Source organism: Cyrtonyx montezumae, unplaced genomic scaffold, assembly GCF_038088225.1.
Source record: "Cyrtonyx montezumae isolate F1298 unplaced genomic scaffold, pur_monq_1.0 scaffold_24, whole genome shotgun sequence".
NCBI lineage: Eukaryota > Metazoa > Chordata > Aves > Galliformes > Odontophoridae > Cyrtonyx > Cyrtonyx montezumae.
Genome location: NW_027071981.1, coordinates 11,788,164 through 11,815,005, shown reverse-complemented (window position 1 = coordinate 11,815,005; position 26,842 = coordinate 11,788,164). Strand labels below are relative to the sequence as shown.

Below are 26,842 nucleotides of genomic sequence, written 5' to 3'. Positions count from 1 at the left end.
GTGCAACTTATCTTTCATGCTATAGTGTTTCACAGTCCAACTGTAACGGACAAATAATTTGATAGAAGACAGTCAGTTGGGGTTGCACTGACTCTTTGTATATCCCTCTGTCTGGAAAGTCCCGGCTCAGAAAGCACCGCATCTTTACTTTGAATAAGAGAAGCAGTTTTCCAGGGGGAGAGATTAAAGGTAACAGATTTTCTCCACCTTCCAATTTCCCCTTTGCAACCAAGAGTAAAATGTTCAGTAAAATCTATTTGCATCTAAACGAATTAAATGTTGGTTGGTACAGACTTGAGAGTCACCCTTACATGTTTTTCAGAATCAGACATCAAAAGCAAAATGAGATAGCCCTGTTCCTGTGAGCAGGCATGTCCCCAGCCTGAACTCAAGCAGGACTGTCACGTGGGAAGTCAGGCAGCTCTTGACTTGGAGATGTTCTTCCTTGTATGCAGTCCCATCTTCCACACTAGATCAGACAGAGAATCTGTTCACATCTGTATTCTTATAAAATAATCTCTTTAAAAAGTTAGTATGTTTCTTACCTCTCAATCCTCTCCTCTTTCTTTCCCTGTGGACTTCTGTTAAAGCAACTGAATTTTCTAGCTGCAATTTCAGTTCAGAAGTTTGGCAAACTAACTTTCCCAAAGTCTAGCACCAATATGGACTGAGAAATAGACAGAATACTGAATTGAGTTCTGTGTGATCCAGAGAGGAGTTTCAAAGGTCCTACAGGCATTTTTAGGAAAATGACAAATTCAGTGGAGAATGCTAAATTTCACTTTGAGTGGCTGAAAATCTTACTTCATTCTTGTAACCCACGACCTTTCTGTAACTGTAATCTTTTGGAGCCCTTTAATCCTCAGAACCAGTAAGGATTTCCAGATACTATCTTTTCAGAAGAAAAGGAGAGCAGCTGTCTTCTGTGAAACATGCATAGTTGTGTCATACATTAAATTTTTGAAGCAGCATGGAGCTTTGGTTTCCTTTATTGCCATCTAGTGGAAACTGTGCTATCTGCATTGCATTACTCATAAAAGCATTTCTGTCTGGGAGCTCATCCAGCTCTGCAGATGATTGCATGGTTGAAGTGTCCACTCATCATGCAAGTGTTGTACTTTGTAAGATACAGCAAGGTCTTGTTAGGTCAAGAGATAAGAATATAAAGTGCAGAGTGGCACGGGTGTTCCTGAGAAATCTTACGTGTAAATCTGCACCTCAGCAAAGGTACCAGGGTCTCAGGATCCAGATCACATTCTGGCGATCAATCAGGTCACTGGTTATTCGTGATGGACAAATACTGTGCAAATAGCTTGCTTACAGTCAGGAAGATACCAAGCTATAGGCCAGTGTTAATACAGGTAAAGTGTATTTGCCTCAGCTGGGAGAATTGAAGATTAGGTTTGTAATATTGTAGCCAAAAGTAACTGCATTAAGATCTGTTACTGAAGAAGTGGGGTTATATTGTGAAAAAAAAGCCATAGATTTTCCCAGCCCACAATTTGTCCCCATCTATAGTATTCCTTGGGGTATAATGAGTCTCTGTGAGAAGTTATTTGGAAATATTTTGAAGTGTCAAATTGGATTCCTGAAAAATGCCAGAGGAGTTGATTCTGGAGAGACTTCATCTCCGCGTTGAGAATCATATTTTGATATGACTCGTTACTATGATTTTTTTTTAATTATTATTTTTTAACCTCTTCTATTTATCAGAACATCAGTGGCTTTCCTTACAGCATTTTATTAGATTATCCACATACAGAACTTCTAGGTTTCTGACATTGCTCTGAGCCTCCTTATATCGAAGTTCTGCCACTTTTTAGCAACAGATGAGAGTGTCCAAGCTATGTGCCTATATCCATTCATCTCTCCCTCCCTCGTCAGCAGAATTTCACTAGCATTCTCTCCTGGGAAGAGGATTTCTCTTGCTGTCATCCTGATGTCATCCAAGCCTTTGCTGAAGTAGTGCATGTGATTTGCAAGCCCTCAATGGTGCTGGAAAGCAAATGAAGGCTCTCCATTCAAAAGACTTGAGATGTTATGGGTATCAGCAGCCCATATAGAACTGCTGGCAATTAGCCTCAGTACTAAAGCAAAGTACATAACTGGCAGCTTTCTGAAACTACTTCTCACAAGATTGCATTCAGTCAAATTAAGTCAGTTATTGATTCTTGCCTGCTAATAAAATAATTTTATCTCTAGGATATGGGGTTTTTTTTTAATGTCTTTATCTCTACAGGAAAAAAATGAGAAAGAAATCTGTGTTAATATTTTTTTTCTTTTACTTGTTTTTAAATGAAGATATGCAGAGTCTTGAGAAGCTATTGAGAGATGCAATAATATATGGGCAGCCTAGAAGCCACAGAGCATGGAAAAAAATTATCATCCTTGTGGAAGGCATTTACAGGTATGTGTGCTTTAGACTTGAGTACTCTTTTATCACTTCTGTGAACAGAATGATATGCTGAGTTAAGCTAACATTGGTATCTGAAAGAAATCTGACATGAATGGAGGTTAAGTAACATCTTCAGTGATCCTGTTAAAATGTTAATTTCCATTAAGATAGTATGAACCGTAGCATAACGTGCTGCACTCTGTGTTGTTCTGAATGTTGATTCAGCAAATCACAGTAAGCAGCAAGCATGTAACGTGAGCAGGAGATGCACTGTGAGAGCAAGGATAGGGTTATGAGTGGTGACTCTTACATCAGAGAGAGGGGAGCCAGAACTGTTCTCTCACAGGATGTGACATGGTTTAGAAAAAAAGCTTTACGGTTTTCACGCAGGGATTATTTTATATGGGCTGAACTGTAGCCTGTACAGATGGGTAGACACGCCGTTTTACTGAGGAGTGCTAGTGCAGTTTAGTTGATCAGATTTTTCATAAGGAATCTTTTACAATCTTGTGTCATTACAGCTTCATAGTCATCAGCACTTTCTTTTTGCCTAACATTTTCCATCTGCAGAGAGAACAAATCAGTCCTTATCTAAACACCCATCACTCAGAGCTGAAACAGGTCAACAGCAGATCAGCTGATCCAAAGCAGGCTGATGGTCCCTTTCAACCAGAATAAACAGAGTAAAACTGCAAATAAACATAGCTTGACTCTACTAAAAGAAAGCTCAATTTTAAGGACTTTGATCACACAGAAATTAAGTGGACCACCAACATTTCACTGACAAATATTCCCTTTGGTTACATGGCCTAAGAAAATACTCCAGCTGCTGAGCTTTGTTCAGTTTAAAATGCTTTCCTCTAGATACTTACTGTTAAGGAGAGAGGAGGTAGATTGGTGAGGCATAGATCTACTTAAGCATTGGGCCAAACTCACTGGTTGATGATTGCAATACTTGCAGCTGCATTTCCAGATGTATATTAGGTAAAAAGCTTTATTTTCCTCTAGTTTTTGCAGTTGGATTTCAAAGAAGATTTCCTTCTCTGAAGTCTGCACATCTACCTGTTAGGATACTAAATAAAAACATGCTAGGCTTCAGAGAACAGCACCAAAAGGGAATTTTTATTTTAGATAGGAATTGGTGTTGGTATCTCGTGGTTCATAAATCACTGTTTTTCAATGAGATTTCACAGTCAAATTAATTGTATTTCTGTAAAAAATACATCGCTTTCCATTGATTACTAGAGAAATATCAGACAGACAGGGAATCTGATACTGTATTTCTTTGTCTCTACCTCATTTATTATCACTGTCACCCCATAAGAGCATAACAGTTTTAAGGCTATTCATGTCAATGCTTGCAAAAGGCATAAAGTAAAAAAAATAAAGTAAATGAATGAACAACAACAAAACAGAAACACAATCAAAGCTCAGCTCTCTAATATTCTGTCATTGGAAACCAGCCACAGCAGTAGTCAGGTTGGTTGGTTAGTTGTTTTGTAGTCTAAACTGATCAGAAGTTAAAGTTGTGGTTTGGTTGCAAAGCATGTCTACTCTGGCTTGAAGAAGAATGCCACCACACCCCTCTGCGCTGTGTCCCTGGCATTGCTGCCAACCCTGATCTGTCCTTATAGCACTGCTGGGAACAGACTCACCAGCTATGTAGTCTCTGTAGCTAATATTTCCTATGCATAAGAAAAAGCTGGAGAAAGACATATTAGAAATAAATCTTACTTCTTTTGTGTGCATGTTTTTTCCTTTCTTGGCCCACGATTTTTGAAATAGACTAAAATTTTCCAACCCCAATGTTGGCTAATGTCAGTTCTCCTGAAGATTTGCCAGATGCCAAATAAAGATTCATCTGTCGAATTTAAGAGGAGGCAGACTGTTGTTAATGCATTTTTAAAACAGTTACTATTGTTTTATTTTATTTATTTATTTATTTATTTTTTATGGAGTTAAATAAGTTTTGCTTTGGGGACAGCTGATACAAAATTTAAATAACTTGGTTAGAGCCATTCTCCAAGTTAAAATATACCTACTTGCAAGTTTGATTTGGCAAATTTCTACAGAAATGCATTTTCCAGAGATGCAAATGAAATGCTAAGATTTCCTTTTTAAAATAAATGTTGCTGTGTCTTAGTCCATAGTCTTAGTAAGGTAAAGTTGATGGTGTGGAAAAAAAATTGCCTTCTGTTTGCATTAAGGGTATGTTAAAAGTATTTATGCTGCTCACAAACGTGGACTTACCAGCTGGCAAGATTTGAAAAGGGACATTGTTAGCCAACATGGACATTTCTGGAAATCAGGCTTGTGTTTGAAACCGTATTGGTTACAACTAAAGGCAGAATTGGCCTCTTGACTTGGGAAGCACCCAAGCTGCATGTCAAGCAAATAGCAATAAGTATATGATTGTTTGCTTTTAATGTATCTAGGATCTTAAAAAGAAAAATCATCCAAAGTATGTTTAACTGCTAATGAAAGCTGGTTCTTGACTTAAACTAGCCTAGGAGCAAATATATTTCATTTTTGTTCCGAATGGGGAGACCATCCAGCCATCAGACTTCAGCTCAAAATGCATGAATTTGGCTGTGTCCAAAGCACAAATTAAAGTGACTTGCTAAATCATATTCTGTTATTTAAATATCCAGCTAATGTTTGTCTTGGCTTCTACTATTTCCAGGTCAGTATTAATCAGTTATTATGTTCGTACATGGTTCCTGGTAGACTTCTGCTCTCTTGCACACATATTTACCCAGGAGTCAGACAGGCTGAGGGTGAGGGCAGGACTTATGAGGCACCAGTAACTCATCAAAACAAATGATTTACTTTTCCCCACTTTTGATTAGAGTATATTTCCTTCCAGCTCAGAAAACAGCTCTCTGGTTCATTGGATGTTATCCAGTTCTTTTTCACATGCAGTAGGAATTCCTTGAGTTTCAATGACAATACCATGGGAACTGTATTGGGGTTATTTTTTTATTTCCTGGGATTAGATGATAGGACTTTAGAAAAGAATGGGGTAACATTTAATGTCATTGGCCAGGGACCAGCATTAAAGGTTAACATTTCTATGTACAGTGTATGGTATTTTATTTGAGGGCTGTGTTGGAGTTTCTTTAAACTGTTACTCTAAACTATAAAACAAAGATTGTTGTATGGAAGTTCAAGGTTTGTGTAAGAAAATAATATTTAAATTAAATAAAAAAATGCAATGCATATATTTTGTCAGTAATAGGTCAGGAGAGGAGGGATTTTCCAATTACAGATCAACCTGAAAAAGGGGAACTGATAATTTTTTGAATGTTGAAAAGATTGTAATTCTGGTGCATATACAGAGAAGTTGAGTGATGGAATTATGAGGAAGATAATGGATCAAATGTTGGTAAATTACTTTTTCTGACGGAGAGAAAAAAATAAAAAAGATGGAAACTGTGTTACCATAGTAGATTGTAGTAAGCTGTTTTTCTGATAAGTTTCAAAATAAACTGGACAACACTTGTCAGAATATCCTGCCAAGAGCAAACTCATATTCCAAGAGAGATGGCCAACCCAAATACACACCTCCTGTCTCTCACCACACCTGGCTGTAGAATTCATCAGCTGCTTCAGGAGGACTCTTAGTGGCTTGTTGGGATTGAACCAAGCCTCGAAATTCAGTAATCCCAAAATGCTGAGCTACCTCATCATGTCTGAAAGGAGATTCAAACTGAGTGTATACTGAAGCAAGCTCTTCTGCCCACTCTCTGAGCAAGGAAGGTGAGGGTAAGCTGCAGTCTAGAAGCTGTACATCTCTGCAGCCAAGCTAATACTTTTTGCTGTGAGACAGGATGTAATGCCACATCATGCTAATGTCTGGCACAGGCAGGCCCAGCTTATGTTCATCTGCACGCAACACTTTAGACGTGCCTGAGCAGATCTAGAAACAAATCAGTAGTTTTGTACAAGTGGTACACCCAGACTGAGACAGAGACACTGCAGTTCATTCACTTCTAGCTCTCTGGTGTAAACTCAATTGATATCAATATTTACTGGAGGATTCAGTAAACCTTCCATTTGGACTATGCAAGGGGACACATGAAGTGAGTTTTATCTCTAAGTAATTCTAAACAGAGCGGTGTTTGGACCACAGATCATCTCCCAGAGTCAAAAGCAAAACCAGGAGTAGAGTAGCATGGAAGCAGCTCTCATCTCTGCCATCAGGAGGGCTGAGGCCTGTTTGAATAGCAGCACAGAAAATATATGCCAAACCAGCAGTGCTCTAGCTGGCCCAAGGATGCTTCAAGCCCTTGTTAGGATCTTTGTCAACTGTTGTAATGTTTATGTCAGCCAGTGTCTTTCAAGAGCACTAACTCAACACTGAAAATGGCAAATACGCAGTAAATCAAGCTTTGTATTTTTAATTTACCATTTTTGTTCTCATCTTCTTGAAGATAAAAGCTGTTTTTCTCACCTGAATCTCCATGAGCTGTTGTGATGTAATGCCCGTGTGAATGTGGAAAAATTGTTATTCTCCTTTTCCTGCCCAGCTGTTTCTGGAATACACAGCGGGGGGATGCTGGTTTGTTTCTGCAGAACTATCCTTGGCCATGCACTTTTGCTCTGACCACTTAGTCAACCTGCAAGCTGACTGGATGGCCCAAACCACCCTTCCTAGCATGTAGGATGCCACATACCCACGCACACCCAGAGGCTTGGTCTAATTTTTAGCCTATGGCTTGACTCTGGGTCATTTGAGGACTGCAGGTTCTGCTCTTGCACTCATTAAGAAAATAGCTGTGGTGGTTCACATTGCTTCTCCCAGAGCTGCAGTGTGCTGCTTGACTGCTGGAGGGCTCTGTCCCCAGCACAGGGTGACAGGAGGGAAAGCTCAGTTCTCAAGAGCTTGCAGCATAAGCTTGTCTGCCCTTTGCTGCAAGAAACCATGGTGCCGTACACGTCCCCGTGGCTGCTGCTTCTATGGCTGGGCAAGGCAGAAAGGCAGGATCTGCCAGCAGTTACCTGACACCCCAAAATATGCCTCCAGGCGGACACAGCCAGGCTCTTTGAACCTGACCAGCACAGGCAGTCCTTGTCCCTGGCTGCTCCCCAGTACTGTACATTCAAATTAATGGAGACTTGCTGATGGGCAGAAAACAAATCTCTCTTAAACTTGAAGCTGTTTCCAAGCTTACTCAGGATAAAAGAAGGAGGATACAACTTGTAAGAAATTGCCAGCACGTCATTTGTGGTACTGACCAGCTGCACAGTTTGAGTGACAGTCAGAAGGGTGTGAAAGCCACTGGCCCAAGAGCACAGAACTGCCAAGGAGTTGTACTGAACACACTGCTCATTTTCACATGCCATCTGGGAGCAAACTTGACAGTTCTGCTCACCTGGAACTGTTGTAGCACATGCAAGTGGGATTAGATGATAGGACTTTAGAAAAGAATACCTTAGCCACAGAGCTAACTGCCACTGGTTTTTGGGGTGTGCAGTGCACTCACTTTGGGCTTGTTAGAAACTATTCAGCATTTACATGCCTGCTCACTTGACCTGCTGATGAGAATGTGTGTAACTCATTATGAAGTGAATGCTGAGGCATCAAAGCATATCCAAGCACAGCCTTAGTTGTCCCACAAAGGTTTTCAAGACATAAGTTTTTGCAGCAATACTACAGCTACTTTGTCTTCATAGAATTTGAATGCATTTCTGTCATCTCCCAGAGCTTTCATTCTGCTGTACAGCTTTCCGGTGCCTTTGAAGTTACTTATGTAATTTCCAACAATACTGAAGTATCACCTTCTGTTGTTTCTAGAGTTTTCTATACATCATTAGTAGAAGTTCAGATTATTTTGTTTCCTACATGGCTTTAAGAAAAGAAACAGAATAAGAATGGAAGCATTTTTCCATTCATCCAACAGGAGCAACTGTTATCAAGAGTGGATCTGAGTTATCTGTTCTAATCCCTATGCATTTCACGTAGGCCATGTTAGAGCCAATTCCTCTACACCAGAGTGATTTTTCTCTGGATTTATTATCCAGAAACGTTGACGCAGAAGCAGTAGATGGATGAGGAAAGAACCAGACTGTGAATTATAGCTGCTCCTGATAATTTGTTACAATATATGTATTTTTTGTGGTCAAATGTAATATGCTGCTTTGAGTGAATCTCCCCCCCTCACTTCATACTTTTCCTTCTCTTTTATGTCATGTTAGCAATCTGAAAACATTCAAGGGCTTTTTGACTATTTTTACTTGTTTGAATTCTAAAAGTATTTTACTTGTTGCTGAGACGTGCTTGCAGTGTTTCTTTGAACTGTAAATACACATCAAGTGCAGATCTTCCATGGAGTAACTGCAGTATGCACTTAATGCCTTTTTGGCAGTGTTTTAAGGAGGAAAAGAAGACATGGCATTTGTTGTTCATCTGTGATTCTCTCCACAGCATGGAAGGGTCCATTGTGCAGCTGCCTGAGATAGTCTCCTTAAAAAAGAAATACAAAGCCTACCTCTATTTGGACGAAGCGCACAGCATCGGGGCAGTGGGAGCAACAGGGCGAGGAGTTGTGGAGTACTTCGGGATGAATCCCGATGATGTTGATGTATTAATGGGAACATTCACAAAGAGCTTTGGTGCAGCTGGAGGATACATAGCTGGCAAAAAGGTAAAAGGAAAACGCAAACACGTTAACATCGAGGGGAGGAAAAATGCTTTCTCGTTACATGTGATAAACTTTTTATCATTTTATATAGACTGCTTTACACAAGCATAATTCTAAAGATAGTGCCGATTTTGTGTGAATCCCAAAGGCACTTTAAACCATCAGAATTTCTTCTTCTTGTTTCATGTTCATATTATGTAATTTGCTTAGGTTGGGTATTTCCATGCTACCCCAATGATTTTTGTTTGCCTTGGAAAAGTTTAGAAACTTTGTGGTTTTCTAAATATACCTCACTACGTTAATTTATACGCAGACTGCTTGTTACTTTATTTCATGTTTGTAAACACTGTGTGGAGCAAGATTGAGAAATCAAAGCCACAGTTTCATCCTCTGATAATAAAATTCCTGAAGAGTTGTGGATTGTCATAGCTGGATTTTTTTAGGATGGTGAAAGAGGATTTACTTGAGGATTTCTTGCAATAGTAACATCTGTGACCTCAATTGCTCCACATGTATTGACAAAACCTCTTGTCAACAGCAGATGTCAACAGAAAGTAAAGCTGAGCTTGCTTTAACAGGGAGTGTAGAAGAGAAAGTGTAATCAATGCTATTGTGAAACATCATCATTTTTATTGCTTAGTAGAGAAGTCAAGTGGTTGCTGGTTGTTTACTCTCCTTATGCTCTCAAAAATACATAATTGTATTTCTTAAGTAGCTTATTGAATGAGGAGAAAGCCTATTTAGACAGTGCATATGGGTATCGTCAGGAAAGCCTTAATAAGAAAGCACTTGAGTAGAATAAAAGGGATATAAGAAAGTATAAAGCATCTATTTTTCACCATCTTTTGAGGGATTTTGCACCTAGAGATCTTAAAACAGATTATCATAATGCATAAAGAATCAACTTTCTTTTGCTTGTTTCCTGAATCTATGTCGGAAGATTTGACTTTTATAAAGGAGAATTGGCTAATGTAGATAGAAATTATAGGAAGTTTGAACCTGTGAAGAAACATCTAAAGCAATTTGTCATCTAATCCTCGGATGTTTTCTTAAAGGGGTCACACTTTTCACTCTGGTTTATCACTAAGCTTTGCCAAGCTTCTGAGCCTTGGCAGCAGCCACTCACCTACTTTCATTTCTGCAACCATAAACTTAGTGAGCTTCATTTTGCTGGGTCAATAAGAGCACAGAAGCTTTCTCAGCTACTTGGTTAAACTCTTAGGATGACAGTCACGATGTAGCAGTGCAAAACACGTATGAAGTTAGGAAAATCTGTTTTCTTAGCACTGGAGTTTCAGCATGGACTTAGCAACTTTCATGGCAATAATTTGCGTCAGTATCATTATTTTCTGGTGGCATATTTTATCAAAGCCTGTTTTCAAGCAAGCATAATCCCTTTCTCACTACCACGCATTTAGCTTTTAGTGCAGTTAGTTGGTAATTTACTATGAAGTATGAGCTGCTGTAGCAGTGATAGTCTTAATCAAGCTCTGAATTCTTACTCTGTCCCTGCAATCAGGATAGTTACTGATGCTTTAAGCACGCCTGCAGTATAACATGTTTTTGCCAGGAGCATGGATTGTGCTTTTAGTGATACAGGGAAACATTAAAACTGCTCTACAGACTGTAACATGACTGGATCTGTCACACTAATAGGAAGTTTATGTTGTAAGAAATGTATATGCTTATAGCCAAAGACAGATTCCAGTAAGTCTACTTTTCCTGTATTAGGTCTTGTGGCAGCGAATCTGTGCTGTTGTCACGTAGGTTTTATTTCATTCCCATTCATAGATGGACTGGGCAGTATTTTAAAAGTAGTTCTTTATTGGCCTTTAAATGATTTTGGCTCCTTTACAGTAAGTCTCAGCGCATACACATTGTTCTATTTCAGCTGTAACTGCCTCATTTAAATCGCAAGTGCTTGCACTTGCCTCATGTTTCTTCAGGCTGTGTATTAATGGGAGCAGCCAAGAAAGTAAACAGCTGGTGAAACCTCCTCCTTTTTTTGCACATTCTCACTCTGTGTTAGTAAGGGGGGAGATCTGCCATTTGGGCACCTCCAAGTTCATTCATACTTTGTTTCCCTTGTGTAAGGGCCTCGTGGACTTCTTACGAACTCATTCTCACAGCGCTGTGTATGCCACATCTATGTGTCCTCCTGTGGCAGAGCAAATCATCAGAGCAATGAAGTGTCTCATGGGGTTAGATGGAACAACACAAGGTAAGCCACCTTCTTTAGCCTGCATGTTATTTCGATTGCATCTACTATGTACAGGTACATGCAGAATGTCACCTGGAAGGAAAGTGAGAAGGTAATGCAATACAAAGGGCATCATTTTTTACAATTATCTAGATTATCACCTTTCTAGGTGCCATCAGCTATGCTTTTTCCACGCTCGTTTATGTGTGGCAGAGATGGAAATGTTCCTGAATTCTGACTCCAAGGTACCACCATAATCACCAGCTTTGCAGCAACAAATAGAAAAAGTACATAAATTGCCCTTTGAGTAGGTTGTCTGACTTTGCAAGAGGTGTTTGGAAGAGCTTGCCTCTCTGACTTGCCCGAGTGCCACTCATCTTATTCATAAGTGTGAGCCTTCAAAATGGGAAGCATCTTGAGCATGGCACAAAATTTCCACATGAGTGCATTGGATGTTAAATTGTGGTATGAGATGATGATTATAATAGTTTCTGTCTTACAATAGAATTGGATGTGGTGTCCTCAAGCTAGTTTTGAAATATGCTTTATTTACCTCTACTCCACACCTCTCCACCATCTTCCCCCCAAAGACATGTACATGGCATCTTTACATAATATTATGTTTATATTTGCTGAAGATACAGGTGCAGTTACAGTCCAGTCTTCTGTGCAGCATACTTTCTATTCAGCACGTGGCAGAACAATACTGTGATGTATCTGCTACTGTTTCAAAGTGATGCTGTTATGTAATCCAGGTTCTAAGGGTTAGTTCATACCTCAGAGTGATTTTTGGTGGTTTTTGAGTTTGTATAGTCTTTGTCAGCAATACCCTAGTATCATGGTGCGACATGCAGATGCAGATGGATACTCACTCTGCTGTGAGTATCAGATACTCACTCTGCTGTGAGTTGCAGCCTGTTTTATATTGGCCCGGAAGCACTGTGCTGTTTTCTCTTAGCTAGCTCAGGACTAACAGCAACTCCGTATTAGCCCTCCTTGGTAGGTTTGACTGGGGGTGGGGTGAGGTGAGATTGGAAAGAAAAAAAGAAATCACAGGAATACAGAATTGTAGGGGTTGGAAGGGACCTCTAGAGATCATTGAGTCCATCCTCCCTCCTAAGTTAGGCTCCCTAGCCCAGGTTGCACAGGTAGGCATCCAGGTGGGTGTTGAACATCTTCAGAGAAGGAGAATCCGCCACCTCTCTGTGCAGCCTGTGCCAGTGCTCCGTCACTGCACTGTGAAGAAGTTCCTATGCACATCTGTGTGGAACTTCCTACACATCAATTTATGGCCATTTCACTTTGTCCTGTTGCCACACACTGCTGAGAAGAGTCCAGCCTCATTCCTTTGCCTCCCTCTCCTTAGATATTTAGAGATGTGGATCAGATCCTCTGAGTCTTCCTTTTTCAAGGCTGAACAGGCCTAGGTCTCTCAGCCTTTCCAAATAAGAGAGATGCTCTATGCCCTTTATCATCTTTGTGGCCCTCCTCTGAACTCTTTCAAAGGAGATCCTAGTCTTTTTTTGTACCTGGGAGACCAGAACTGGACACAGTACTCCATGTGAGGCCTCACCAGGGCACAGTAGAGGGGGAAGATCACCTCCATCAACCTGCTGGTCACACTCTCTTTAATGCACTCCCAGGATCCCATTGGCTTTCTTGGCCACCAGGGCACACTGCTGGCTCATGGGCAGCCTGTTATCCACCAGGACACCAAAGTCCCTCTCCTGAGAGCTCCTCTCTGAGAGGATGTAAGATAACACTGTACTGCTCTGCTGATGTCTGCTGTGCCTTATAAGAAGCCAGCTTTGAGTGTTTCTTTTGCCTTGGGAACGGCGTGCAGCACATCCTGCTGTGCTACACCCTGGGCTGGTTGTAGGAAGTGCTGCCATCAGAGGGCGGCCTTACACTGAGCCTTTCCCACTGTGCCACACTCGGGGCTCTCCTAGCTGCTGCATGTAAGATATTACACACACAGCATTTCCGAACCTTCACAGCCTCATACAAGTGACCTTCAGCTAACATGGTTCTCCACACTGCTCAGTGCAGGCTAAGAGAAGAATGTGGCTCAAGACAGGGCCTTTTAGTGTATGCATGCCTGACTGTCTTACGGCTGAAGAGTTTGCAGTGTCTTCTGTTTCAGAAATGGGGTTTTTTAATGACACAGTGTTTGCATTTGTGCATGAAGAGCTTATTAAGTGTGCTGCAAATGCCTTAATAAATAAATTAGTGTTCTGCTAGTTCTTTACAACTTGTCTTGTAATGTGAAATGCAAATAAATAGAAGAACAAATGAGCAAGCAAATGTCATAGCTTATTGTACAAAGGCTAGCAAACTGTGACACGTAAAAGCGCTTCTTGCTCTTCTGAGCCAGACTCGTTTTTTTAGTCTGCTGTACTTTCTTTCATGTGGGCCTTCCTTCATTAGGCTGTTTTCTAGACTACCAAAATGAACACCGAAACACAGGAAGAGCTGTTGTTCTGGCCCACACTACGATGCTGCTTAGGCAAGAGTATGGTGACTCAGAACGGAGAGGAAGAGAGAAAGCTCTGCCTCTTCTAGTTTTGTTTCCAAAGGCAACAGTGGATGAGTTATCTTGATCTGCTGCCATAGAGAATGGTGAACCTTGGGTGTGAACTGTCCTTGTGGGAGCATAAGCCATGTGGCAGAGAAGTTTCAAGTGGTAATGACCCTCTGTGGAACTGAGATCCCAAGGGTTTTCTCTGAAAGCCTGATGAATTGGTAAAGGGAATTTATTTTGTAGTTTACTTCAAATAGCATTCCCTCCCCAAGGATAATGGGAGATTCTTGACGAGGACATCTGCTTTGGTGGCTTGTCCTCCAGAGGGCGTTTCTGTAGGGTAGGGAGCCTTGCAGAAAATAGTGCCGATGTCCTGAAAAGTAATGAAACTATGGTTTGCTAGAAAGTTCTGTGTTAACTAGAAGGTGCTTCCTGAGAAGAGTTTGAAAAAATAGGATGACAAATGTGTTAATTCGACTTGCTGCGGGCTTCACAACTGACACTTTAGTAGGTTAATAGAAAACCTAGGGAAGAAGGATTGATTTGATCTTTTAAATTACGTCTCTGAAAATAGTTTATGCTGTATTTTTTGCATTTCACAGTTTTACCTTATTTTCCCAGGTATTGTGCCTTCATGTTTTCTTCCACTTCTTGCCAGTTATTCTCCACAGTTCTCTTAAGCAGCTGATTTACAAAAGAGTAGGATAGCTGGAATTATACAGCAAATAATGCCAGAGGCCAGAAACGCAGTAATGCTCTTTGTTTTTTATCCTGGTTTGTACCCAAATGATCGATCTCCCATACTTTCTTCTTTATTTTTATTTATTAAAAGTATGATTGCTTGAAAAGTCAAAGAATAGCTTGGGTGGGAAGGGACCTCAAGGATCATCGAGCTCCCACCCCTGCCACAAGCAAGGTTGCCAGCCACTAGATCAAGTACTAGATAGGTTGAAACATTAATGTCATGATAATGTGATGTCTATCTCCCGCAATTTGATCATCTTAAACTCAGTAAAAGAGATGGGGAGCATAGTGCAGAGATCAGAGCCAGCTTATTATGGTTATATTCTTTTGCCATGTTTTCTGCTGTGATTTGACAGAACAAAGCACGAGAAATGTTGAATTAGGAGAAGGCTAACATTAAAGTTGATGAGCACTGTTGTTTCTGCCTGGCAAAGAGAGGTGGACTGGGATCACTGTGAAGAAGCCCTTTGTTTCTTGAGTGACTTTTATCAGAATTGAAAAGGTATTTCCTTTTTCATGTAAAATCGTATTTTTAGTAGAAGTGCAAGTCCTGGCATTTCTCAATGTTGTGTTTTACAGGACTCTGAAAATCAACAGCTGTTAGGACAAGACACATTTATTGTCCATTATCATAGTTCCTATAGTAGCGTTGTTCAAAAGTGCATGAACATGTGGCAGCTGTGTTTCCTTGAGTAATGTCATAAGACTGCAAGTTCCACAGTTCAGCTCATACAGTCTATAAGAAACTCATTTTATCCTTCTTTAAACTTTGTGAACTTTCTATCTCCAATGTGTCTCTCCTCATTTATCAGAAGATATGGGAAGCAGAATTTCCCTTGACATTTACTCATTATAATTCATAGTATAAATATTCTCCATACTTTCTCCTTGTGGCTTCTCATTAAGCCACTGGAGGTACCTCAGGAAACTGAGCAGCTGCCTTAGTGGTTTTAGCCCTGTGATGAGGCTGTAGTTGACTCAGAGAGCTTGGACCTATGCAAATGTTTGTGTGCACCTACTTGTTTGCAGTGCAGCACGTCCAGCTGTGACCTTGGACCTTCCTGGTGTTGTTTAGACAGAGAGTATTTCTTTAAATTGTTAATATACTTTGCCATTTTTAGTTTATCTTCTTGCAACTACTTGTTTTCATTTCTGTTTGTAGCAGCTCTTGCATCTGAGTGCATTCAGATTGCAAAGAAGCTGCAGAACACTGTTTTCTGTTTCGGCCTGGCATTAAGAGGATCTGGTTTAAAAAGGTTCCTTTTTTAGGACATCTCCATCTGCCTTAGAATTTTTCATAACTAGAGGACCAGCTTCTTAAGCATCTCACTTTCCAACATTTTCCACTGCTATCAGAGCTCAGTAACCTTTTGAGAACATTTTCTTTGCCTTACTTTCACATCACTATAACCTGACATAAGCCAGCACTGAGAAGGGCAGCCTGAAATCCTTTCAGCCTTTCTCCCAATTCCTAGCCCCTTATTTGTGCCCCTTTTCCTTACTCTCAGCACTAGTGTTCGTGCAGCCATGCAGTGAACTGAGTCAGGGAACTGATCTAGCTGAAAAATAACTGAAGTCCCCACAAATGGTTAGCCTACAGCCAAATGGTTCCCCGAGCCAGTGTGCCATATGGCTGGATGAATCCTAGTGCCAGGACTTGAGCAGCTGAAGCCAAGGGGAATGATCCCATTTTCAGCAAAGTAAGTCTGTGCCAGACTCAACTGATCATGAAACTATTCTGTAAGTTGTAATACTGCAGGCTATGCAGTGACAGACCCCTTGAACCTGCTTGAAACAGCTTACAGAAACAGGCAGACAAAAAAGCATGTTTCTTACTGTTCCCTCTTGAATTCTCCCCTTGCTGCTACTTCATTCTGAGGTGATTGCTTCTCTCGGGTCCCTGTCAAGCAGAATGCTTGAACTCTGCTTTAATATTAAATAAGTTAATATTCCCAGGAAGCATGTGCCTACATTTAGAGCACTGAAGTAGATTTAGTCCCTGTATGCCCAGCACTGGCTCCACAACTAGGAAAGTGTGACAGTGAAGATGTTAATGCTGGTAATACGTTCTTATGATTGTTTTTCTGTCTAAGCTGAACATCACAGATGTTCTCTCAGCCATGGATGATGAAACAGAGCTAAATTCTGCTATCTTTACTCAGAACGGGACATGCTGTTCCACTGGAGCCACCTGCAGTGTGATCCACCTTCCAAAGGAAGCCAAGCGTACCCATTGATATGATCGAGAAGGGAATTTGAAATAGTAGTATTTACTATGGGATTTTCAAGGGCACTGAGGATTGATCAAATCCTGCCTCTTTTGAAGCCACTTCTTCCATAGTCAGTTAAACCAGCGCCAGCCAGGGCACGTGGGGCACTGGCTGGATTTCAGCTGAGAGACTGGCATGCTTTGAGATTAATCACCTGTGCTGGGAGTAAATAAAGCTCAGGTAAGGCTGGCTGCTCCATCCCTGTTTTTGTGGGAATGCTGGCATTATGTATCTGAATGTAAATATGGTGCTGGGTAGGCATAGTCGACTCATTTCAGAAATAAGTTAAAAATGACAGTATTTGTACCATCTCTCCTCTGTCTGCTTCAATTCCTGTTGCCACTTTTTCTTCCTGTAGACTGCTCTGGAAAGTGTTCTGCAGCACTTCACAGTTAAAACTGAACCAACTAAGTCAGTCCTTAAGGGCTTATTTAGCAGTTGAATTAAGTTGAAATTGCTAGGTTTATAGCTGGCATTAGATTGGAGGAGAAAATGTCTTCACTTCTCTCCAATTCATCGCAAAGTTATTTTTTATAAAGATTTTTTTATCTGAGAACATATTTCCTTTAGGCACCCCAATTTTATAGCATTCTATTGGTGATTTAATGCACATGGAGGTACATGTGTGTTACTCTTATAATGGAACCAGAGGGGAAAAAAATCTGTCCATCTGCAACAGTTTAGTGGAGAAGAGCTATTGTTTTCCAAATCTTTTTTCAGCCTATGCAAGTTTGCTTTCTTACTATCTAGTTAGTCAAGAAGGGCAGGGAGTTGAGTTCTGCATCCAAGGAGCATAGATTGAAGAGACACTGGTATGTAGAAGTTTGACTGTGTGACTAATTATCTAGGAATACCCAATGAACCAACAGCTGGAGGAGATTAAAGCAGGTGAATTTGTATCCTGAAGAGTCCACCGCGTGCCAAAGAAGAGAGCAGCATGGGATTACCTCCTTTGGAGTGATTTCAGGACAAAATAGCTCTCCTTCAATTCAAATACACCTGAGATCTGGATAGGAAAGGTTACAGGTTGCTTATTCCTGTTTTCAAAATACCGAGTCAGATTTTCCGAGGTTAGAAGCCTACAGGAAGAGTTCAAAGGTAGCCTGTTTGGGTAAGAACTGAACGCAGCCAGCTTCTGCCTTATTAAAACTTTACAGGAGGAAAAAGCAGATGTCTCTAAGAGGAAAGCGAGCTTTTGTTTCAGAGAACTGATAGTTTTACTACCTCTTCTGCTGCCAGGATAAGGTCCCCAGCTGGCATAAGTAGCACAGCTCTGCTGGAGTGCATGGAGCTGTGCCAGGTAACACCCGCCTGCGATCACACCCTGAGGCCCATGGTCAGGATGCCCTCCTGCTGTCTAACTGCAGAGCAGCTCCTCACTGCAGGCAGGTCTGTAGTCTAGCTCAGCGTGCAACCGAGCATCCCCCGCTTCTGCTGCTCCAAGTGGCTCTCCTAAAAAGTCTCTTGCTTCAAAGGAATCATGAACAAGCCATCTCTCTTTTATAGTTTCCTTCTCTCTTGCCTTCTCTTGGTTATTCTTGTTTGTTGTTTTTTTTTTTTTAATGTAAATTAAACCATAATAATTGTGAGCTATAAAGCCTTTCAAAAGCCTGCTGACATTAGTGAGCTAAAACTGGCAATACGCAATAATGCATGTCACATAAAAACACCATTGGCATTTTTCCCAGAATCACCAACACCGTGGAATCTTGTGATAAATATTTTCACGCAGTGTAACAAATGTGAACTCTGAACGTACCAGCAGTAGGTGTACCATACAGGTAGATAATCCAGAACTTCAGTACAGTGCCAGTAACCTGGCTATGTATCACTGTTAAGTTCCAGGCAATACGAAAATGTCTGTCTTGTGAAACTTAAGCATCCTTTATCTTTCAGTTTTCCCTCTGTAAGTCCCTTTTTAATTCAGCTAGGAGCATGCAGAGCTCCTAGTAAGGTCGTGCTCGGTCTTAGTGGCAGACTCGGGAGCATTAGTGGGCTTCATTTCAATTAGCACAGGGTCAGTTTTCCTTGCCCAGGCTTTCAGTTCTCTTTGAACATGTGCTGTGTTGTGGTTCACTTGTTTTAGGGAGTCTAAGGACCTGAGCTCCCTCCGAGCTGTGCTGTGTGCTGCTTGCACAGGCTGTGGATGCTGTAAATCCTCAAGAATTTTGAAAACTAAGAAGTTCTGAACCAATATATTTACTGAGGCTCTGATCCTGTAGTTAGTGCTGTACAGGCAAATTCTTGCCCTCAAATAGAAGCAGTTGTATCATTTTAGTTCTGACTGTGCAGATTTTTGCTCATAAAAGGAGGTGGTTAGCAAGACTAAAAGATGCAAGATCACAGCCTCAGGAATCAAAGAAAATAGTTTTAAAGAAAGTGCCTGTGATTAAACATACCACAGTGAGATTTGGACTGAGATCTAATTCTTAACTGAATTCCATCACTTTTATGCTGATTTAATCTGCACCGTGGGGGGAAAACGGGGCCAGTGAGACCAAAATAAACATGTTGCTCAGATCTGCCTTCGTTATCTGACTACGGAGGGTCCTATGTAGGACAGAAAAAAGCACTGCAATACAGTTGAAAACTTTAAAGGTTTTATTGCTCTTATCAGGACAACGCATAAGATGGCTGTTTATATGCTGTGTGTATGTGGTCTTTGACCACAAAACTTCACATGAGAAAGGAAAGTGTTGACACTTGGTAAAGAAGTAGGTTCCTCCCAGCCACCCACCCACCAGTGTGTAGCAATCGTCTCCTAATGTGCTATTTTTCCCTCCAGATATACGTGAATGCTCTGATCTTTTATTAGGCGCTTTAATGCATCTCTGCAAAGTGGCATTACTATTTTGAGACATCCTAAAACGCTGGAGTGGTTCTTTTGCATCAGCACTGGCTTTCTTCAAATGAGCTCCGTGGGGCTTTTCAGAATGGGACCCGTCCCATCACCAGCCATAGGAGGACGTGGGTTTAGCAGGGTAGCATTGCAAAAGGAGGTGTTTGACGCTTAGGGGTTGCCAGAAAACAGTCTTTCCGCTGTTGTGTTTCTTTTGCTTTGGAGTCTGAAGTTCCCAGTACTTAGAAGAAAGAGAACCAAAATGACCAATTCCTATGCCTTGCGCATACGGTTTGATGGCATTAAGGGCCTGGAATCTTGCGTGGCTGACACTTTGTTTCCGGCTCTGTGGTAAACAGCTGAATGGAGAGGCAAAGGCGGCAAGTATTAAACGGCATCCGACGGGAACATCTGCGTTTGTGAAAACTTTCCCTAATTGAAAATCTAATAGTTTCAAATGCTGAGCGTTTGGAAACTAGCTGAGGGGCGGCAAGACAGCAAGAAGCAGCTGTGGCTGTGAGCCCCCAGTTCGGGTCACTCCCCCATCCAGCTCCCTGTATAGTGGGCATACAAGAGGTGTTAATAAAGCCTTAATGAAAAGATTCTGTCTTCAGACTCCAGACGCATTGTCCTGAAGTTCTTCTTTCAGCCCCTTCCTAAGCCACCTCCCCTGCCTCCATCTCTCCTCCCCAGTATTTCCTCCTGGTTCTTTGAGATCTACTACACCAAAAATATTTTTGGAAATACCACAGACTATTGTTTTTATTAGTGACTGGAAAGCTTTGTAGTAGGATGCTTTTGTGTTTCATTTGTTTTCTTTTCTCTGGCACAGCTGTTTTTGTTTTAGCAGCGTTAGAGACATGGTTAAACTGTTTGTGGCCTTTTCTAACCCGGCAGATCTCTTCCACTGAACGCTTTAAACTGAATGACTGAAACTGTAGCTAACAGGCTGTCTGCGTGGGCAGTGCGTGCATGAAGTTACATATTCACTGGGTTTATGAGATCTTTCAATTTTTTGGTTGTACACGGATCACTGTGAAGCAAGTCCCAGTTTCCATATAAATTTCCCAGCCAGAAAATTGACAGAACCTTCACTCAGGAAGATACAGAACAGATGAAGCAGTTGATCTTGTTCAGACCTACACGCACTCGGAGATGATTCGTGGACAAAGAGGTTTATGTAGGTGTCGTCACCCCAACCTCAGCCAGGAGGGGAGAGGAAGAAAAGGCACAGCAGGTGCTGCTGCTGAGTGTGGTTGGAGGACAAGTGTGATAAAGGTGGTGTGCGGCAGGTGGAAGTGCCTCGCTGGCTGCTGTGGTTACAAGGAGCAAGACGGGACATCAGGAAACAGGCACCTGCTCAGGGAACGGTGGCAGCAGAAAGCTGTAAAGGGGGAGTGAAGGGAACAGGAAGTAAAATAGAAAAGTAAATGGAGAGTGAAAACAAAACACACCTGAGCAAAGGCAACTCAAAAGCAAATGGAAAAAGAGCAGATCAGTTGTACTGGGGACTTCAGCGCTTGTGTGATCTAAGCAATGTTGAAAGTATGGGCTGGTGAGCAGGAGAAACAAAAGATGGGAATGCAGCTGAGATGTTGTCTCATTACATCCCATTCTTACCACATGTTCCCAGCACATCCTCTGTTGCAGGCACGAGCGCCTGCGCAACTGCACTGTGCCTATGGGTGGAGAATGGATCTGCATGACAGTGCTGTAGCAGTTTTCTTTCTGTCTGGAACCAGGCAGATGGAGGACCTGGCTCCAGTCATTGTGTGACTGCGAGAGCCCCGGGCTGGTGCTGGGGAGGCAGTGGAAAGCAGCAGTGGGTGGGTATGGGATAGGGGGCACTATCCCTGTCAGCACTGTTCAGCACTAGAAGTGCAGTGCATCATCAGCCCACTGATGAAATATAATGTGGGTTGAGTGGGGAAAGGGCGTTCTCTAGCCCCTGCCTACAGTAATGATGAGTGTGGCCCTTCCCTTTTGTAAGCAGTGGGTAGGGAGGCAACCGTGCTTGTCAGAGTTTGCTTCCTTAGTGACACTGCAGAAGAAAGCTGAGCTGACTTTTCATGCACACTTTCTCTGCTGGTTTTGGCCTTTTTCTTTCTTTTTTTTTCCATTTAAAATAATTGTTTTCAATTCTTCTGTCTGTTCTGCTGGGGGACATATCTGTGGATTAGAAACTGAATGAGGACAATGTAGGAACCAAAATTTGTGTCTGAAATGTTTGAAAAACTACAGTTGTGCAGTATGCTGGAGCACAGCACAGCAGATCCTCAGGAACCCAGGCAAGTCTGCGTAGTGTCTGCAGTGGGACCTATGGTGCATGCTGCAGGACATGCCTGATGTGAGCATAGTTCAGAGATATCCAAGACTGGGCAGCACAGGACTTAAGACAGCATCATTCAGATCAATTCAAATGCCTTACAAAATCAGACTTCTTGCCACAGATATAATTCCACAGTTTACCTGCTGTGTAAATGCTTGCATGTAACTTAGTGCTGTCCTGTGAATGTGAGTGCATAAGTCGTTTGATGTAAGTGACAAAACATATGGAACAGATGTTCAGGGTGGGCCTCTGGGATCTCTGGAAATAAGGGAGCAGCTCATGGGATTGCCACATTTTCTGTCTGAACATTCTTGATTTACTTTGCAAAATAAAGTGAGAACAAGTTGTCTTTGAGCTTATCGTAGGGTTAGTAAGATGGCTAAGATATGAGGAGTCCTGCAGAATACCTTTAGTGACATATATATTTTCATATATTTTAGTATGTGAGTATACTGACATATGTACTGAGATCTCTTTTGTTTCTCCTTTCTGTGAACTGTGCTGAGAAAGAACGTATCCTATCTATAATGTCCAGTATCTTTATTGGCTCATAACTGCTTCTGTGTGTGTGCGTGTGTGTGTCATTCAGCAGACTTCGCAGTGCAGTACAGTAAAGTGAACTGTTCATGTCTGAATCTCCAGAAGACATGAAGCAAGACTGTTTCTGCACATGGGAAGGCACCTCACAAGCACAGAAAGACAGCTGTCTGTCCTACAGTGCCATAGTGATCCACATAGCTGCATTTTGCTCATTCCATGCTTTTATTCTGAATCAAGCAGTGTATCTCTCAGTTGAACATTTTGAATTGTTACCTACAGCTGTTTCCAGCCCGTTACCTTTGCACTAATTGTTCTCCTGACACATTTCAGGGCTCCAGAGAGTGCGCCAGCTAGGGAAAAACACGAGATACTTCAGAAGAAGACTGCACGAAATGGGCTTCATCATCTATGGCAATGATGATTCTCCTGTGGTCCCATTACTCCTTTATATGCCTGGTAAGATAGGGTAAGTACTGAAAACACCTTGTAAGCAAAATCAGCACCATTCAGCTTTGAAGGTTATTTGGTTGTAAGCTGTGAAAAGTATGGTTGTTTTTGGTATCTGTTTCACAGGAGAAACAGCCTCTGTTACGTGATGTCATGGAATAACGTTCCTGATAATGTTTAGAATTTGGATTTTTCTAACTAGTAATCCTTAGTAGGGATAAATAGCCTTTGATATGTGAATTGGTTTTGATGGAGTCTCTTTATCTCCACCTGACATTTGAGCAGTCTGCACAGAATTGTTTTACCGTTCAGTATCCATTGAGCAGCGCTTATGCTGTGACACAGAAATGACAAATGTAACAGTCAACATGCAGGGAGTTTTTGCAGGTCACTTAGGTGGATGTGTGCTCTAGGTCTAATACACAGCTCACAAAATGTTCTTAAACGAGTAGTAGTGAGAGCAATGAAACCATCACACGGTTTGATTCATGTTGATGTGCTGGAAGCAAGCTCCCAGGCCTTCCAAAGGCCCAGCTTCTTCAGTGCTTAGGGACTGCGAAGGCCCACACATTTTGATTTGTACTCAAAGACTTTGATTGACATAAATGAATCTGTTCCAGTCTTCAGTGCTGTGTCTGCCATTGTACGGCTAGCATTTGGTACTCACTTGGCTTCATGAGCTGTTAAACAGCAAAGAATTTGGTCCTACTGATAAAATTCTGGCTTTTATTGAATTCAGTGAGAATATTCCCACCTGCTTCAATTGAAGTCAAGATTTTACCCATTGTTTTATTACACTTCAATGTTTTCTCTTTGTGGTCAGTTTATCGGAGGTAATTTACTTCTGTTTTTCTCTTCTTCCCTCCCTAGGGCTTTTGCAAGACGCATGTTAGAAAAAAATATCGGGGTTGTTGTGGTTGGGTTTCCAGCTACTCCTATCACAGAGTCCAGAGCTCGGTTTTGTGTGTCAGCTGCACATACACGGGAGATGTTAGACACGGTAAGCACAGATGTCCTGCTGAAATTAACTTCAGATGCAAAGGGGGTTGGGAGGAGCTGTGTCTCTGTTACTTTGAATCTCGGTAATTCACTTGTACATTTGTTTTTCTAGTCTTGTCACTTGATCTTTAAAGGCATTGTAGCCTTATATATTTTATTTTAAAATACAGATTGTGGGACAGTTAACTTCCTATGTTCTTCTATTTCTAGTAGTGGCCAAGTCTGTCACAACTAATGAAGACATACATGGAAAACACAGCAAGACAGAAAAGTTAACTGCTAGGTCAAAACTATCAGAGTAGGAAACCTGAACTGATGTGCAATAATTGCAGATCAGTTTTTCCATGCCCCTGTTTTCATTCTGTATTTCTACATGTTTCTTGAATTGCAGCAGTACATGGGACAGCCTTGGGGGTACAGGTGGAAACTGCAAACCGTATTTGGAATGGCTTAAACCTAATGAGGTTTTAATCGATGCTGCCTGGCCTCCTTTGCCTACGTAACTTCCTCTTGACAGCAGAAATACTAAGAATATGTTGAGACTTCCGTCTTAAACCTCCATTCCAACACAGGCAGAGATGTGTTTTAAAATAAACAGCTCTTCAGCATTTTCCATCTCCCCTTCTTGCTGGAGGTCTTTCTGACTTGGCTTGATATATGTTCCTCATTCTCAACTTCAGGCAATGCTGAGGGTACCAGTACGTTTCAAGATTTCCTTTTCTCTTTGCGAAAGCATGATGCTTAAAACAGAAAAGAAAAACCAACCAAACAAACAAACAAAAAACAAAACAAAAAAAACCCTGTGGACACACAAGGCATTTGAGTAGAAGATGCCACTTCTTCATGCATACAAGCAAGTGTGCCTGCAGAGAGCCCCCGACTCCTGTCTGCACCCTGAGATTCATATGTGGTGGGAGCCCTGCCTGGCTGACCAGCTCCTGTGCCAGTGTGGGCCCATCTCAAACAACACTGAGAAATCTGCTTTGCATATGTGTAGTGCAATATCCCCTCTGCTCTTTGGGGTGCAGTAGTTATTGGCAGGGCATGATATCATAAAATTGCATAGAGCAGGGCACAGTTATGCATGCATCTTGTTTGCTGTCAGCTTTTATGGCTTGCCTGTACAGATTTTGGCTTACATAACTGGTAGAAAGCAGGGAGGTCGAAGATGAATCCCTTGAGGTAACTGCTTTGCTTTGCTTTGCTTCCTCACCACCCACCCCAGGTGCTGAGCCCATTACATTTGTAAGCCATCGCTGCATGTTTGCTTCTCCTACCTGCACATCACTGCTTCCTGGTGCTGGCAGTGGCCTGAAACACTCCCCAGCTGTCATTCTTGAATGTACTGTGGTTTTGCCTTGGAAATTGGAGTCACTTCTGTACTATTTGTGGCATTCTTTAAACGTCCTTACATTATGGGAGAATGGAAATGCCCTGAGTTCAATTACACGCGGTCTGAAAGGTTTTCTTAGGGCAAATACTTTGCGAACATTCCTAAATCCAGTGTAATAACAGGTAACAAGCACAGTGAAAACCTCCACCTCCCTCTGGCAAAACTTGCTTTGAGTCTCAGTCTGGAATTAAGAAAAGGAAAGATCTACTTAAAGGGCAAGCTCTCAAAAATAATGTCCTTGATGACTTTGAAGCTATCTTTCCGCAGAAACCATTACTGAAGTACTTCTCTGTGTTCTGGAGCACATTTCAGTGACCTAACAGAAACAGGCTCACAATCAAATTTGCTGTTTTCTTTGCCAAAAGGCTGGCAGTTCTCGAGTGTGGTTAAGATGCTGCAAGACATTTAGCTGCTCTTCTGTGATGTAGAGCTCCCTGACTACTTCTTTCAGTCTGCTGAGAGCTGGAGACACAGCTCAGCAAATTGCAATACGATGCAATATGATGCAACGGTGCATTACTCATTTTACTGGTGATATTACTACAAGAAAACCTAAAACTGTTCAGGGTGTTTATGATGACTGTGGTTAGCATTGTGTTCTGAGTCTCATCCAAGAAAATATATTTCAGTCTTGAGGATCTGTATGGAAATGTTGAAGTATTGATTTACATACACCGTTTTCACCAGCGATGATAACTTTCTACCTGGATTATTATTTGACCCCGTGCTTCCAAAATGTCATTTCTTTAATCTGTGCTCACGTTCTGAATGATAAAGCATGATCTACTGCAGGAGTAAATTCTGTTCTTGTGCCCACTATTGTACATTGGTGGCTGAATATTCATTATGGGAAGCTAAAAGCAACGTTTGCCCTTTATACTCTCTTCATGTGGTGGTTTCACAGCCTTGTTTTTCTACTGTAAAGTAGAAGATAGTCAAACTCCATATGTTTTCCCAAGAGAATTGACACAGTGTGATGGTTCTTACAGGTTTTGAATGCTCTGGATGAATTGGGTGATTTTCTACATCTGAAATATTCCCGGTATTCCAAGTCATCTCATCCTGAACTGTATGAAGAAACTCTCTTTGAATTTGAAGATTAAATTTTCCGCCCATGAAGAGAACATTATGATGCTATGAAAGGGGGGAAAACCCAAAAACCAAATACAAATGCATTTCTTCCCTTCTAAGGACAATTTTTGTTTCTCAGTTAATTGAAAGGAGGGAAAGCTTGGTTTTTGCATTTATTGTATCAAATTTCTGTATTTAAGAGACTGAAATATTGATACAGATTTGCCTCCCAGGAGATCTGTTCTTCTTATGGTATTTTTTATGCAGAATGAATGAATCCATTGATCACGTTGCTAGCGTACAGCTTTGTTTGGCCCCTTTTTATGAAGAGGCTTCAGGTAGTCCTAATTTTGACTGAAAGAATAAAGTTTAAAAACCAAGTGGATCCAGTGTAGTATGGCAATATAACTGAGCTTCATCAGTGAAATTGAGTTCTGTCTGTTGAAGAGC

At 41.4% G+C, this 26,842-nt stretch overlaps 1 protein-coding gene across 1 annotated transcript in view; it reads left to right on the top strand.

Moving 5' to 3' along the window:
• Nucleotides 1-26,511, top strand: part of SPTLC3 (serine palmitoyltransferase long chain base subunit 3) — a 76,084-nt gene extending 49,573 nt beyond the window's left edge. The window contains exons 7-12 of the mRNA XM_065739413.1: nucleotides 2,302-2,407; nucleotides 8,823-9,042; nucleotides 11,134-11,260; nucleotides 22,813-22,948; nucleotides 23,800-23,929; nucleotides 26,311-26,511. Of these exons, the coding sequence (XP_065595485.1) occupies nucleotides 2,302-2,407; nucleotides 8,823-9,042; nucleotides 11,134-11,260; nucleotides 22,813-22,948; nucleotides 23,800-23,929; nucleotides 26,311-26,424 (833 nt within the window). The 3' untranslated portion in view covers nucleotides 26,425-26,511. The remainder of the gene's footprint in view (nucleotides 1-2,301; nucleotides 2,408-8,822; nucleotides 9,043-11,133; nucleotides 11,261-22,812; nucleotides 22,949-23,799; nucleotides 23,930-26,310) is intronic.
• Nucleotides 26,512-26,842: the final 331 nt, after the last annotated feature.